Source organism: Oncorhynchus masou, unplaced genomic scaffold (assembly GCF_036934945.1).
Source record: "Oncorhynchus masou masou isolate Uvic2021 unplaced genomic scaffold, UVic_Omas_1.1 unplaced_scaffold_3369, whole genome shotgun sequence".
Lineage (NCBI taxonomy): Eukaryota > Metazoa > Chordata > Actinopteri > Salmoniformes > Salmonidae > Oncorhynchus > Oncorhynchus masou.
Window position 1 is genome coordinate 23072 of NW_027009782.1, and position 16881 is coordinate 39952.

At 45.1% G+C, this 16881-nt stretch overlaps 1 protein-coding gene across 1 annotated transcript; it reads right to left on the reverse strand.

Moving 5' to 3' along the window:
* Nucleotides 1–5110: 5110 nt before the first annotated feature.
* On the reverse strand, nt 5111–14579 carry LOC135534409 (calpain-3-like). Its single transcript, XM_064961416.1, has 7 exons — nt 14516–14579; nt 12845–12913; nt 12654–12732; nt 7882–7998; nt 7263–7315; nt 6625–6689; nt 5111–5930 (listed from the first exon to the last, which is right to left on the reverse strand). The coding sequence occupies exons 1-6, from the start codon at nt 14531–14533 to the stop codon at nt 6663–6665; spliced, it is 363 nt and encodes a 120-aa protein (XP_064817488.1). The 5' UTR covers nt 14534–14579; the 3' UTR covers nt 5111–5930; nt 6625–6662.
* Between the last annotated feature and the right edge of the window lie 2302 nt (nt 14580–16881).

The window sequence follows — 16881 nt, forward strand, 5'->3', positions numbered from 1 at the left end:
GCTGTGATGGTTACAGGTTGTATTAGTTGGTCAGACGTAGAGCTGTGATGGTTATAGGTTGTATTAGTTGGTCAGACGTAGAGCTGTGATGGTTATGGTTTTTTTAATGGTAGTAATTTGCAAACCAAATGACCTTGGTCTCCATTAATACAGTGGGGCAAAAAAGTATTTAGTCAGCCACCAATTGTGCAAGTTCTCCCACTTAAAAAGATGAGAGGCCTGTAATTGTCATCATAGGTACACTTCAACTATGACAGACAAAATGAGAGAAAAAATCCAGAAAATCACATTGTAGGATTTTTAATTTATTTATTTGCAAATTATGGTGGAAAATAAGTATTTAGTCACCTACACTCCAAACTCCACTATGGCCAAGACCAAAGAGCTGTCAAAGGTCACCAGAAACAAAATTGTAGACCTGCACCAGGTTGAGAAGACTGAATCTGCAATAGGTAAGCAGCTTGGTTTGAAGAAATCAACTGTGGGAGCAATTATTAGGAAATGGAAGACATACAAGACCACTAATAATCTCCCTCGATCTGGGGCTCCACGCAAGATCTTACCCCGTGGGGTCAAAGTGATAACAAGAACGGTGAGCAAAAATCCCAGAACCACACGGGGGGACCTAGTGAATGACCTAGTGAATGACCTAGTGAATGACCTAGTGAATGACCTAGTGAATGACCTGCAGAGAGCTGGGACCAAAGTAAAAAAGCCTACCATCAGTAACACACTACGCCGCCAGAGACTCAAATCCTGCAGTGCCAGACGTGTCCCCCTGCTTAAGCCAGTACATGTCCAGGCCCGTCTGAAGTTTTCTAGACAGCATTTGGATGATCCAGAAGAAGATTGAAAGAATGTTGTTTTTTTTACCTTTGGGAGAATTTTTTTTTTTTACCTTTATTTAACCAGACAAGTCAGTTAAGAACAAATTCTTATTTTCAATGACGGCCTGGGAACAGTGGGTTAACTGCCTGTTAACTGCCTGTTCAGGGGCAGAACGACAGATTTGTACCTTGTCAGCTCGGGGGTTTGAACTCGCAACCTTCCGGTTACTAGCCCAACCACTAGGCTACCCTACCGCCCCATATGGTCAGATGAAACCAAAATATAACTTTTTGGTAAAAACTCAACTCGTTGTGTTTGGAGGACAAAGAATGCTGAGTTTCATCCAAAGAACATGGGGGTGGAAACATCATGCTTTGGGGCTGTTTTTCTGCAAAGGGACCAAGACGACTGATCCTTGTAAAGGAAAGAATGAATGGGGCCATGTATCGTGAGATTTTGAGTGAAAACCTCCTTCCATCAGCAAGGGCATTGAAGATGAAACGTGGCTGGGTCTTTCAGCATGACAATGATCCCAAACACACCGCCCGGGCAACGAAGGAGTGGCTTCGTAAGAAGTATTTCAAGGTCCTGGAGTGGCCTAGCCAGTCTTCAGATCTCAACTCCATAGAAAATCTTTGGAGGGAGTTGAAAGTCCGTGTTGCCCAGCAACAGCCCCAAAATATCACTGCTCTGGAGGAGATCTGCATGGAGGAATGGGCCAAAATACCAGCAACCGTGTGTGAAAACCTTGTGAAGACTTACAGAAAACGTTTGACCTCTGTCATTGCCAACAAAGGGTATATAACAAAGTATTGAGATAAACTTTTGTTATTGACCAAATACTTATTTTCCACCATAATTTGCAAATAAATTCATTAAAAAATCCTACAATGTAATTTTCTGGATTTTTTTCCCCTCATTTTGTCTGTCATAGTTGAAGTGTACCTATGATGAAAATTACAGGCCTCTCTCATCTTTTTAAATGGGAGAACTTGCACAATTGGTGGCTGACTAAATACTTTTTTTGCCCCACTGTAGCCGTTCGAATAGCAACAAAAATCCATTCCATTGCATGAGCCACGCCAGGTGAAATCATTAGAATGTACATCATACGTTTCCATGGAAATGATTGCATCACAATACCCGGCAGCCATTGAGTGTGCCCATGATGCGTTTGGTCAAACTGTCTGTCAGCTGTTATTACATCCTATTGTTTTCGTCCGCAACCGTTGGTGACACAGTTTGTGCGGTAATTGTGCCAGCCATAGTAAGAGGCAGACCACCTTCTGCTCAGTGGATCGAGTCTCCAATCACCCCTATTGACATATCTACTATCTGAGTCAAACAACGTGTTTGTGTGTGTTTCTGTCTCCTGCCTTACAGGGGGCTCCAAGGCACATGCTGCAACATATTGAGGAGGAGTGGAGTGGACCAGCCCACCCCTGAGGGAGTCTGGAGTGGACCAGCCCACCCCTGAGGGAGTCTGGAGTGGACCAGCCCACCCCTGAGGGAGTCTGGAGTGGACCAGCCCACCCCGGAGGGAGTCTCACGCTCCTAAACCCCCCCCCCTTAATTCCCATATTGGGGTGACCCAGTCTATAAGGTCACCTGGTTGAACCTGATTGATGAGCGTCTCAGTGAAACACTGGGGTGATTCAGCTTGGTGCCAGGTGACTACTAGCCTGAGAACCAGACCTGTTTGGTGCTAACGTTCCGCTTCTTGCCAATGTTAGGCATTGACGAGGAGTGGCAATAATGAGTGGAATGATAGCACAAAACCGACTGGTATCCAGGCTAAGTTGACCATCCATCCCAGATGATATAATGATGACGAATCTGTGGTTTTGTTATGAAAGGAGAGATGTGTTCTCGTTCTTTTACCAACTGGAACACATCTCTTCCTCCCCATGGTTCTCTCATGAATAAATCAACACCGCTTAATGTCAGTTGCCTTGAACCACTTGACCAAATAAGACAAAGGAACACAGGACTGACTGTTCACCAAGCAAAGAAACCAGGTCTGAAAGAGTCATTGTTATGTTTTCTATTCAAATGGCTGCAAATACATTTTTAAAAATGAATCCAACCCTCAGTTTTATAAAGACGACAAATGTTTGCCACTGTATGTTTTGTTTTGGAGTGAAGTTGGGATGCTAGTGTCTTGTGTTTTGGAGGGAAGTCGGGATGCTAGTGTTTTGGAGGGAAGTCGGGATGCTAGTGTCTTGTGTTTTGGAGGGAAGTCGGGATGCTAGTATCTTGTGTTTTGGAGGGAAGTCTGGGTGCTAGTGTCTTGTGTTTTGGAGGGAAGTCTGGGTGCTAGTGTCTTGTGTTTTGGAGGGAAGTCTGGGTGCTAGTGTCTTGTGTTTTGGAGGGAAGTCGGGATGCTAGTGTCTTGTGTTTTGGAGGGAAGTCGGGATGCTAGTGTCTTGTGTTTTGGAGGGAAGTCGGGATGCTAGTGTCTTGTGTTTTGGAGGGAAGTCGGGATGCTAGTGTCTTGGTGTGTTTGGAGGGAAGTCGGGATGCTAGTGTCTTGTGTTTTGGAGGGAAGTCGGGATGCTAGTGTCTGTGTTTTGGAGGGAAGTCTGGGTGCTAGTGTCTTGTGTTTTGGAGGGAAGTCTGGGTGCTAGTGTCTTGTGTTTTGGAGGGAAGTCGGGATGCTAGTGTCTGTTGCGACTCTACTCTTGGTTTATTTTTGTCACAACCTCTTTGGATACAACTGTGATTCACTCATTCATCAGACTTGGCTAGCTTTAATGATGTCATGACCTAGATTTTTCTGGGACATATTTCGGTGCAATGGAGTGTAATTTCAGGCGTTTTAAGAAGTAACAATTGTAAATCAATTAAAAATGGTCTGTTTTTGAGAGTGATGTCTCATTTTGATAAACTTGTCACTCGATCCCCCTCACTACCATATATTTTTCTTAGTTTATTTTAACAGGGGTCTTTGTCTTGGTCTTTTTCTTTCTGGCATTGAGTGTGGTTGGTCCTTGATATTTTGGTGTTTGTTGAAGGACAGTGTAAAGTGTCTGAGATTGCCATTTGAAAATGTGGTTTTGCAGTGATGAGGAACTGAGAGACATACTAGTGTGTGTTTGTAGTGTCGGTTCTAGAATGTGCTCTGGAATAGGTTCTAGAATGTGTTCTAGAATATGCCCTAGAATAGGTTCTAGAATGTGCTCTGGTGTCGGTTCTAGAATATGCTCTAGTGTCGGTTCACTGTGTTCCAATGCGTGAACAGGTGTTTATGATGTGTAGTTAATCTGTCAATCATTAAAGACAGACGTGAGAGAAATTCAAAAGAATCACTGTTTGTTAGTTTTTTTCCTGAATGAGTGAGTTTGTACTTACCAGTAATTGTTGGATATTGCTGTGCATCTTTTGTGGAACTCCTACAGTATATGGGTGTTGTTGTTTTAAATTTGAAATAGGGTGTATCTATTCCACAGTAAGTAAGGGTTTGTTTTGAAACACGTTTGTGTAGAGATGTAGATGGTACAGAGACGGTGTGTTGAGGGGTTCCTCTGTCCCAGAGGGACAGAATCAGGATCCAGCCCCCCCCATGCCATACCTCAAAACCCCCCGATGACACACATCACACAAACCAATATAAACTTCTGACACACACACACACACACACACATCAAGCTGATACGTTGATCCATCATGCCTCTGTTTTTTTTTTTTTCAAACAGGTTTTTTTCTTTTATAGTATTATAAAACACGTTTTTAAAATTTTAATTGTAATCAATGTGAAGAAGAAGAAGAAAAGTTGAACCGATGTTGTCGACCGAACGCTCCTTATCCGTGTCGTGGCAGCTCTGGGGGTTGTACATGGTGCTGTTGTAGGTGTGTGTGTTCGGCTGAGGTGAGATCTCATCCACTCGGTTCAACCTGTGATCTTTACTGCCGCATCCTCCTTTCGTTGAGAAGACATACCTCCAGACGTGTGTAACCCCCTTCCTCTGTTATTTGAGGGGAAAACAAGCAGTCTTACCTGACATTCCTGAGTTTCTTTGACGAGTTTGTGTTTTTTTTAGTTCTTGCCCGAACGGTTGTGAACTTGTTCTGTATTTTATTTTAAAGAAAATGTTACAAAAACCTGGAGAGAAAAAATTCTATGGCCTTTTTTTGGTTTTCTGTCTTTCATCTGTAGTTGTGTTAAATTGTCTTGAACTGAACTGCATTCAGACACAGCGGCTGTTTAGTTAAATTCTACTGATTTTACTGCTTCTACATTCACTGAATAAAACAAAACAAACAAAAACAGTCCAACCAACAACTACACAATTATTTATTGGGTTAAAAATGTTTAAAAATGCATTACACTCATTTGACCAAAACTTTTAATAGGAAACCACAACAAGTCCAACCCATAGTCATATTCCCAACTCCACATGTTGAACCCACTCTGTAGGGAGCTCTACAACAGGCTAGGGAGGCTCCTGCCTGGTCCTGGCCGTACAGCGGAGGGGGAAGGGTGGGTCTCATTCTCTGTCTCATCCATCCATTGGTAGGACTGGCAGACGAGCAGATTCTATAGCCATTAACTCTTGACACCAGTGTTTCAGAGCTGATAGGGGGTTCGTTCCGGTTCCCACGGACCAACCAATCCGGTGCTGAGGCAGGATGTCCAAGACTGAAGGAAGGGAGCACTGGGTCCTTCTCCAACATCTCATCCATTGGCCAATGAGAGAGCCGTGGTCTTCACTGGAGAAGGGGCTTGACAGTGCATCGTGTCAGGGTGGGTTATCAAATGTTATGGGATGGTAGGTGGTATAGGGGAGACGTCGAGGGTGGCATAGGTGAGACGTCAAGGGTGGCATAGGGGAGATGTCGAGGGTGGTAGGTGGTATAGGGGAGACGTCGAGGGTGGTGTAAATAAAACGGAATATTTAAAGAGATTCGATGGGTTATGGAGAGATATGGAGACAGAAAAAGAGAGGTTGTGTGTGTTTGATGCCTGAGAGAGAGAGAACGGTACATCTGGTAAGGAGTGGGGTGTGTTTAAAAAAAAAAAAAAACATGGCCGACTCAGAAGAGACTGATGTTTCAGCAGTACTGGGACATGGTCAGGAGAGGAAATTAGAGAAGCCTGAGACCTAGAGAAAGGGAAGAGGATAAGGATGGCTAACTGGTATGGACCGGTCGGTAGCAGTCTAATGTGAGGACTGGACTGGTAGGTAGGTAGCTGTCTAATGTGAGGACTGGACTGGTAGGTAGCTGTCTAATGTGAGGACTGGACTGGTAGGTAGGTAGCAGCCTAATGTGAGGACTGGACTGGTAGGTAGGTAGCTGTCTAATGTGAGGACTGGTAGGTAGGTAGCTGTCTAATGTGAGGACTGGACTGGTAGGTAGCTGTCTAATGTGAGGACTGGACTGGTAGGTAGCTGTCTAATGTGAGGACTGGACTGGTAGGTAGCTGTCTAATGTGAGGACTGGACTGGTAGGTAGCTGTCTAATGTGAGGACTGGACTGGTAGGTAGCTGTCTAATGTGAGGACTGGACTGGTAGGTAGGTAGCAGCCTAATGTGAGGACTGGACTGGTAGGTAGCAGCCTAATGTGAGGACTGGACTGGTAGGTAGCTGTCTAATGTGAGGACTGGACTGGTAGGTAGCAGCCTAATGTGAGGACTGGACTGGTTGGTAGCAGTCTAATGTGATGACTGAGGATTGAAGTGAGGTGTAGGAGCTGGTGGTACGGGCAGGGTTAGGGCTACGTTTTGGTACGGTCAATATTGAGGTACATTCTGGTCATAAAGTTCTGCTCTGTTCTTCATGTGGGATGGGTCTCACCTGGGAGGACATCTGGCTGAGAACACCTGTCTGGCAATCTAGGCATACATGGTCAGCTGGAGCCACTGGACAATGAGGAGAGACAGAGGGGTAGTGTCAGGACATAGAGGGGTAGTGTCAGTCGGGACATAGAGGGGTTGTAACAGTCAGGACATAGAGGGGTTGTAACAGTCAGGACATAGAGGGGTTGTAACAGTCAGGACATAGAGGGGTAGTGTCAGTCAGGACATAGAGGGGTAGTGTCAGTCAGGACATAGAGGGGTAGTGTCAGTCAGGACATAGAGGGGTAGTCAGTCAGGACATAGAGGGGTAGTCAGTCAGGACATAGAGGGGTAGTGTCAGTCAGGACATAGAGGGGTTGTAACAGTCAGGACAGAGGGGTAGTGTCAGTCAGGACAGAGGGGTAGTGTCAGTCAGGACATAGAGTGGTAGTATCTGTTAGCGCGCTGACACACGTCTTCTGTCAACACAGCCCCTAAGGCGGTAGTGTCAGTCAGGACATAGAGGGGTAGTGTCAGTCAGGACATAGAGGGGTAGTATCTGTTCGCGCGCTGACACACGTCTTCTGTCAACACAGCCCCTAAGACCGTAGTAACACCATGTTTGTTCCACGTCACTCATTAGCATTAGCAGCTTACCTCCAAGACACTAAGTCTGATTGTACCATCCTGATCAAAAGCCTGGAATGCCCCTGTAAACAAAAACCCCATTTCATTAATCAATAAAACATGAACATGACCAGACAGAATACTAAGGTGAAGAGCGTGGGTGACTTACTGAACATGGCTTCTAGCCGGACCAGACAGAATACTAAGGTGAAGAGCGTGCGGGACTTACTGAACATGGCTTCTAGCCGGACCAGACAGAATACTAAGGTGAAGAGCGTGCGGGACTTACTGAACATGGCTTCTAGCCGGACCAGACAGAATACTAAGGTGAAGAGCGTGCGGGACTTACTGAACATGGCTTCTAGCCGGACCAGACAGAATACTAAGGTGAAGAGCATGCGGGACTTACTGAACATGGCTTCTAGCCGGACCAGACAGAATACTAAGGTGAAGAGCGTGGGGGACTTACTGAACATGGCTTCTAGCCTGACCAGACAGAATACTAAGGTGAAGAGCGTGCGGGACTTACTGAACATGGCTTCTAGCCGGACCAGACAGAATACTAAGGTGAAGAGCGTGCGGGACTTACTGAACATGGCTTCTAGCCGGACCAGACAGAATACTAAGGTGAAGAGCGTGCGGGACTTACTGAACATGGCTTCGAGCCGGACCAGGCAGCTGATGAAGCTGTCAAAGTCGATGTTCATACCCTCATTGGCGTAACGCATGGTGATGATGTCATACAGCTGGTTGTTGAGGCGGAAGCCTGAACGGGGCACAAGGACACAATAACTGAGTAGTGACTGTAAAATATATTGGACGTAGACATTAGACTGTGGAGTGGATGGAGTCTGTTATCAGGCGGCCATTTAACGATGATTCTAGGGTCTGGATACATCTTGACTTTTAAATTACCTCTATGTCACAGATGTTCTTGAACACTTTTCTTACCTCGTCCCTCGGGCTTGAATTCCTGGCTCATAGACCCTGGTAACATTGTGCAACAAAGTGGGACTTTGGGTGTGGTTAAAATAGAGGCTGGAGAGCGCTATATATGCTGAGTTTAATTCACTGAAAACAAACTTCAGTGATACCAACAAACAAAAAACGATTTTTCCAAGATTTGCCGCTAAATATCATGTGGCTGTGCTTGGTACTGATTTGTATGTGTGTGGGTGCAAGGAAAGGACAATTGGGAACTTCGCCCTACTTGTCGACTGCCGTCCTCTATCTTTCCCTTTTAACGGAACGGTCGATGGCTCTCACAGCTTTTACTTTTTGGGTTTCATAAGCTAGCTCAAGCATTTTAGCTACGGGTAGGCAGCCTTACTTCATCACATTGGCAACAATTAACGAGCTAAGTTAGCTAGCTAGTTAATGTGAGCCTACCAGGCTACATATTGAACTTCGATCGTCTCAGGCCAGTGGCACAATATATATCAATGTATGGTTAGATCAGACTCACTGTCATAATCAGTGGTGACGATTTAAGTCAAAATCACAAATCCAAATCCCCGTTTCCATGCATGGTTTAGGAAAGGACCGATTTAGCTAGCTAGCTCCTGCAGAACAACAACGCTAGCAGACCAAAAGCAGACGTTTTTCTGACAATGATAACGTTTTGCTCCGGGTGTGTTTTAATTGGTGTGAAGCCAAATCCAAAATGGCCTCCCCTTGGGGGCGTTTTGCTGCGCCGGGACAACCTACAGTTGAGCTCAGCTCAATGCTGATTGGCTAATTATTTTATTTTTAATCAAGGGAGGTCAAATGCTTGCTGGCATCAATCAAATTCTACAGAAGCAACATGTCATACTCTTTCATTCCAGACAGCATCAGTTACATGGTCTACACACACTGAGACAGAGGGGTGCTGTTTCACTGTCCAGACAGCATCAGTTACATGGTCTACACATACTGAGACAGCATCAGATACATGGTCTACACATACTGAGACAGAGGGGTGCTGTTTCACTGTCCAGACATCATCAGATACATGGTCTACACACACTGAGACAGAGGTGCTGTTTCACTGTCGAGACAGCATCAGATACATGGTCTACACATACTGAGACAGAGAGGTGCTGTTTCACTGTCCAGACAGCATCAGATACATGGTCTACACATACTGAGACAGAGGTGCTGTTTCACTGTCCAGACAGCATCAGATACATGGTCTACACATACTGAGACAGAGAGGTGCTGTTTCACTGTCCAGACAGCATCAGATACATGGTCTACACATACTGAGACAGCATCAGATACATGGTCTACACATACTGACTGACAAAGGGGTGCTGTTTCCCCTCGCTCTGATGATTTCTCTTGTGAGATTCAGCAACTTGCGAAATTGATTGAACATAAAAAAATATATAAAAAAACAGACAAAAGTTAAATGTATTTTATAATTTTAATGTTTTTATTGGTCAAGTGTTTGGATAAGCCTGGCTTCCCTTATAAATACACACCACTGGTTCGGGCATATCAAGTTATGTGAGACCAGTTAGATGACATGCTGCTACATTTCAGACTACGTTTCTATTCAGGGCGACTGAACTGAGCCAAACAGCATCGACTTGGCTGCCTGAGCCATGGATAACATTTTTAAAAGCCCAGCAACAACAGATAATGTTAGCAAAATAGCTAACTAGCTAATGTTAGCATGCTAGCTACCTAAACGGACAGCTGTCCAGTTCCCTATTTGTTGATGTTTGTCCACTCACAACGTTCCATCCCCCTAATCTCGTGAATATGTATGAGTAGCTTGCGTCATTCTTCGGAGGTGGAAGTGAAACAAGCATTTCCGCTCTGGGGCAGGAATTACGTGGAAATAGGGGCTGCATTGATCTCTGGTGGGTGCCTTTTTAAATCACTTGTGCTGCTCGCTCTTTATTAAAGTAGGTAGGGCGGAGGTTCTAAGGCGGGTGATGGACTGAGAGATGAGCCAATTAAAACCGGGTGGCACGTCCCGTTGTGAGGCGTTGAGAAACCAGACATCTCGACAGAGAGAGCCGGCTGGTGGTCGAGACTAACAGTTTTCTTCCTTCTAGAAGTATCTACCGTAACATCACCTCTGCTCTGGATCCTTTCCATACAGATAATAATAAAATTATAATAATTATAATTCAGTTCATTCGGAAAGTATTCAGACCCCCTTTTTCTACATTATGTTACGTTACAGACTTATTCTAAAAATAACAAAAACGTACGTTTTTAGACATTTTTGCAAATGTATTTAAAAAAAAAATAATATATATATATATATATATATACATATATACACCTTACTTACATAATAAGTATTCAAACCTTTTGCTAATGAGACTTGAAATTGAACTCGGGTGTATCCTGTCTCCATTGATCATCCTTGAGATGTTTCTACAAGTTGATTGGAGTCCACCTGTGGTAAATTAATTTGATTGGACATGATTTGGAAAGGCACACGCCTGTCTATATAAGGTCCCACAGTTGACAGTGCATTTCACAGCAAAAACCAAGACATGAGGTCGAAAGGAATTGTCCGTAGAGCTCCGAGACAGGATTGTGTCGAGGCACAGATCTGGGGAAAGGTACCAAAACATTTCTGCAGCATTGAAGGTCCCCAAGAACACAGTGGCCTCCATCATTCTTCAATGGAAGAAATTTGGAACCACCAAGACTCTTCCTAGAGCTGGCTGCCCGGCCAAACTGAATAGTCAGGGGAGAATGGCCTTTGTCAGGGAGGTGACCAAGAACCCGATGGTCACTCTGACAGAGCTCTAGAGTTCCTCTGTGGAGATGGGAGAACATTCCAGAAGAACAACCATCTCTGCAACACTGCACCAATCAGGACTTTATGGTAGAGTGGCCAGACGGAAGCCACTCCTCAGTAAAAGGCACATGACACGTCTGAAGGAAACCTGGCGCCATCCCTACGGTGAAGCGTGGTGCTGGCAGCACCATCCCTACGGTGAAGCGTGGTGCTGGCAGCATCATCCCTACGGTGAAGCATGGTGCTGGCAGCACCATCCCTACGGTGAAGCATGTGGCTGGCAGCACCATCCCTACGGTGAAGCATGGTGCTGGCAGCATCATGCTGTGGGGATCCTAGTCAGGATTGAGGGAAAGATGAACGAAGCAAAGTACAGAGAGATCCTTGATGAAAACCTGCTCCAGAGCGCCCAGGACCTCAGACTGGGGTGAAAGTTCACCTTCCAAATACAGGTGTTCCAAGCTTGTAGCGTTATAGCCAAAAAGACTTGAGGTTGTAGTCGCTGCCAAAGGTGCTTCAACGATGTACTGAGTAAAGAGTCTGAATACTTATGTAAATGTGATATCTTGTTTTTTTTGTCATTTGCGAAAATGTCTAAAAACCTGTTTGCATCGTCATTATGGGGTATTGTGAAGTCATTATGGGGTATTGTGATGTCATTATGGGGTATTGTGATGTCATTATGGGGTATTGTGATGTCATTATGCGGTATTGTGTGTAGATTGATGGGGGGGCGGAAACGAATCAATTTTAGAAAAAGGCTGTAACGTAACAAAGTGTGAAATGTGGAGGGGTCTGAATACCGTCCCGAATACACTGTATATCTACTGTAGTACTCAATGTTAAGAACTTCATTGCTGAGAGTGTTCTGGAACGTAAAGGGTATAAATCACCATATGAAGATAAATAAAAATGATATCCTTCCTGGAAAGGAGAAGGTGGCTATTTGCTTTCTATAGGGCTGTGGTGGAAAAAATACCCAACTGTCATACTTGAGTAAAAGTAAACAGGAAATTAGTCAATTAAAAGTGAAAAATGTACTACTCGAGTAAAAGTCTAAATGTATTTTGTTTTAAATATACTTAACTATCAAAAGTAAATTTAATTGCTAAAATATACTTAAGTAGTACAAGTGTAAGCATTTGTGTTTAGTGAGTCTGCCAGATCAGAGGCAGTAGGGATGACCAGGGATGTTCTCTTGATAAGTGTGTGAATTGGATAATTTTCCTGTCCTGATTAGCATTTTTATTTTTAAAATTTCACCTTTTATTTATCCAGGTAGGCCAGTTGAGAACAAGTTCTCATTTACAAATGCGACACAACACAGAGTTACACATGGAATAAACAAACATACAGTCAAGAATACAATAGAAAAAAGTATATATACAGTGTGTGAAAATTCAAAATGTAACGAGTACTTTTGGGTGTCAGGGAAAATGTATGGAGTAAAAAGTACAGTATTTTCTTCACGAAGATAGTAAAGTCAAAGTTGTCAAAAATACCAATAGTAAAGTACAGATACCCCCCCCAAAAAAACCTACTTAAGTAGTACTTTAAAGTATTTTTACTTAAGTACTTCACATCACTGCTATAGAGGACATGTCTTTCCATCTTGTTGTAGATGCCGAAACAGGGATACGATCTGTTCTACTCTATTGTATCTGGTAACTAACCTGCATCGTTGATGGCATTTCTCATCTCGTAGCTGTTGATGATACCAGCCTGGTCCGAGCTGTAGTGTCTAAAGATCCCCTGAGAAACAGAGCATTTATTAAATCTACTAATCTGACCCTATTTACAGTGTCATTGGGAGTGGAGATGAACCCTGTATTCTGAAGAAGAAGATGAAGAAGAGCATTCTCACCTGCCACTGCTTGATCTTGTTCCAGAGAAGTCTGAACTCTTGCAGGCTGAGTCTGCCCGTCCCGTCCATCTAGACATTCGCTTTAGTTAAGACCACAGTGACCACAGTGACGGACGTCAACATGGCACACTTTACAATCACTTCCTGTCAACAAAGTCACTTACACTGAATAAGCTATTTCAACACTTCCTGGTTGTTACATTAGTAACACCCATGACCTCGGTAAAACCCATGACCTCGGGCACGTGCTACTGAGAACTACTGCAGTAAAAGGTGAATTTGGCCTTGATGTTCGTCCACCGTAGGCCCTGTCTGTGATCCCAACAGGCTGTGCTGTCTCGAGATAATTCAGACCTCTCATGGGGACCCACAACTGCTGCATGTTCTACATGTGAAGCCGATGTGTCCTCTCAGGAATACATTGTAAACTAATCCTCAAGGCGTTTTACGAAGTGAATCAGGTGATCTAGTTCAGGACTACAACTCAATTGTGAAAATGTCTGGGGGTCCCGAGGAGAGGTTTGAGAACCACTGCTATAGACAACACAACCTGACCCGGGCGGGTCTCTGTCTACAGACAACACAACCTGACCCGGGAGGGTCTCTGTCTACAGACAACACAACCTGACCCGGGCGGGTCTCTCTCTACAGACAACACAACCTGACCCGGGCGGGTCTCTCTCTACAGACAACACAACCTGACCCGGGCGGGTCTCTGTCTATAGACAACACAACCTGACCCGGGAGGGTCTCTGTCTACAGACAACACAACCTGACCCGGGCGGGTCTCTGTCTATAGACAACACAACCTGACCCGGGAGGGTCTCTCTCTACAGACAACACAACCTGACCCGGGCGGGTCTCTGTCTACAGACAACACAACCTGACCCGGCGGGTCTCTGTCTACAGACAACACAACCTGACCCGGGCGGGTGTCTCTCTACAGACAACACAACCTGACCCGGGCGGGTCTCTGTCTACAGACAACACAACCTGACCCGGGCGGGTGTCTCTCTACAGACAACACAACCTGACCCGGGCGGGTCTCTGTCTATAGACAACACAACCTGACCCGGGCGGGTCTCTGTCTATAGACAACACAACCTGACCCGGGCGGGTCTCTGTCTATAGACAACACAACCTGACCCGGGCGGGTCTCTGTGTACAGACAACACAACCTGACCCGGGCGGGTCTCTCTCTACAGACACCACAACCTGACCCGGGCGGGTCTCTGTCTACAGACACCACAACCTGACCCGGGCGGGTCTCTGTCTACAGACACCACAACCTGACCCGGGAGGGTCTCTGTCTACAGACACCACAACCTGACCCGGGCGGGTCTCTGTCTACAGACACCACAACCTGACCCGGGCGGGTCTCTCTCTACAGACAACACAACCTGACCCGGGCGGGTCTCTGTCTACAGACAACACAACCTGACCCGGGCGGGTCTCTGTCTACAGACAACACAACCCGACCCGGGCGGGTCTCTCTCTACAGACAACACAACCTGACCCGGGAGGGTCTCTATCTACAGACAACACAACCTGACCCGGGAGGGTCTCTATCTACAGACACCACAACCTGACCCGGGCGGGTCTCTCTCTACAGACAACACAACCTGACCCGGGCGGGTCTCTATCTACAGACACCACAGATACAGAGGATACGTCCACGAGTGCAATCATGCTCCTGCAGCACTCCAGGCTAAAACCCTCTGTGTTCAGGTCCTTATCTGTGGGAGAGAGAGATAGTGATTGGTTGATTAGTTACAGTATCTCTAACAAACCCTAACTTAGTTGAATCAGGTGTCAGTGCAGGGCTAATCTGTCATTGACAGACAACGTAAACATAAATGGGGCCTTGTTGAAGCCCATCTCTAATGATGCAGAAGATGACTGTAATGCGAAGTGCTTCTCAAATGTGACATTTTATCTGTTTTCCACACTATCGTCCTCACAAAAATGTACTCGAGAACCTCCTCGGGAGAACGTACTCGGGAGAACCTCCTCGGAGAACGTACTCGGGAGAACCTCCTCGGAGAACGAACTCGGAGCATAAGCGTGTGGAGTACGGTTGTATGCATATTGAGAAACACGCTTAGTCTTACGTTTGGAGACAACCCTGTTGAGTACATTCTTCAGCTCGTTGGCGGTAACTTCCATTTCCTGTGAGAGAGGAGAAAGCGGGAGAAGGACATAGGGACTCACCTGAGTGTGTATCTGGACACTTCTAACATTTTAAACATGAACATTGTTAATGTTTCTATGCCAGTAGTTGTTTGTGTTTATCTTTTGCTGTCTGAAAGCATCCTCACCTGATACATAGAACCTCATCAAATTCATTTGATAAACAGATCTGAGTTCAAATAGTTTTTAAAAACATTTTTGTTAATACTTAAATCATTTGATTGAGCCATTCATTTCACCAGGCAAGCTCAGTCAAATGTTGAACCCAGGTCTGATGACAACAGGATAGGTATACAGGAGGCCTGACAACAACAGGACAGGTATACAGGAGGCCTGACAACAACAGGACAGGTATACAGGAGGCCTGACAACAACAGGACAGGTATACAGGAGGCCTGACAACAACAGGACAGGTATACAGGAGGCCTGACAACAACAGGACAGGTATACAGGAGGCCTGACAACAGGACAGGTACACAGGAGGCCTGACAACAACAGGACAGGTATACAGGAGGCCTGACAACAACAGGACAGGTATACAGGAGGCCTGACAACAACAGGACAGGTATACAGGAGGCCTGACAACAACATGACAGGTATACAGGAGGCCTGACAACAACAGGACAAGTATACAGGAGGCCTGACAACAACAGGACAGGTATACAGGAGGCCTGACAACAACAGGACAGGTATACAGGAGGCCTGACAACAACAGGACAGGTATACAGGAGGCCTGACAACAACAGGACAGGTATACAGGAGGCCTGACAACAACAGGACAGGTATACAGGAGGCCTGACAACAACAGGACAGGTATACAGGAGGCCTGACAACAACAGGACAGGTATACAGGAGGCCTGACAACAACAGGACAGGTATACAGGAGGCCTGACAACAACAGGACAGGTATACAGGAGGCCTGACAACAACAGGACAGGTATACAGGAGGCCTGACAACAACAGGACAGGTATACAGGAGGCCTGACAACAACAGGACAGGTATACAGGAGGCCTGACAACAACAGGACAGGTATACAGGAGGTGTGATAACAACAGTAACATGACAGAAATACAGGAGGTATGATACAGTAACATGACAGATATACAGGAGGTGTGATACAGTAACATGACAGATATACAGGAGGTGTGATACAGTAACATGACAGAAATACAGGAGGTGTGATACAGTAACATGACAGATATACAGGAGGTGTGATACAGTAACATGACAGATATACAGGAGGTGTAATACAGTCACATGACAGATATACAGGAGGTGTAATACAGTAACATGACAGAAATACAGGGAGGTGTGATACAGTAACATGACAGATATACAGGAGGTGTGATACAGTAACATGACAGATATACAGGAGGTGTGATACAGTAACATGACAGATATACAGGAGGTGTGATACAGTAACATGACAGAAATACAGGAGGTGTGATACAGTAACATGACAGATATACAGGAGGTGTAATACAGTCACATGACAGATATACAGGAGGTGTAATACAGTAACATGACAGAAATACAGGAGGTGTGATACAGTAACATGACAGATATACAGGAGGTGTGATACAGTAACATGACAGATATACAGGAGGTGTGATACAGTAACATGACAGATATACAGGAGGTGTGATACAGTAACATGACAGAAATACAGGAGGTGTGATACAGTAACATGACAGATATACAGGAGGTGTGATACAGTCACATGACAGATATACAGGAGGTGTAATACAGTAACATGACAGATATACAGGAGGTGTGATACAGTCACATGACAGATATACAGGAGGTATGATAACAGTAACATGACAGATATACAGGAGGTGTGATA

What these genes read in the sequence shown, in the direction of transcription:
- LOC135534409 (XM_064961416.1), bottom strand. An exon ending in ACAAGATCAAGCAGTGGCAG is followed by an intron (nt 12,733 to 12,844) that starts GTGAGAATGCTC and finishes TCTGTTTCTCAG; the next exon opens with GGGATCTTTAGACACTACAG. An exon ending in AAATGCCATCAACGATGCAG is followed by an intron (nt 7,999 to 12,653) that starts GTTAGTTACCAG and finishes TGCCCCGTTCAG; the next exon opens with GCTTCCGCCTCAACAACCAG.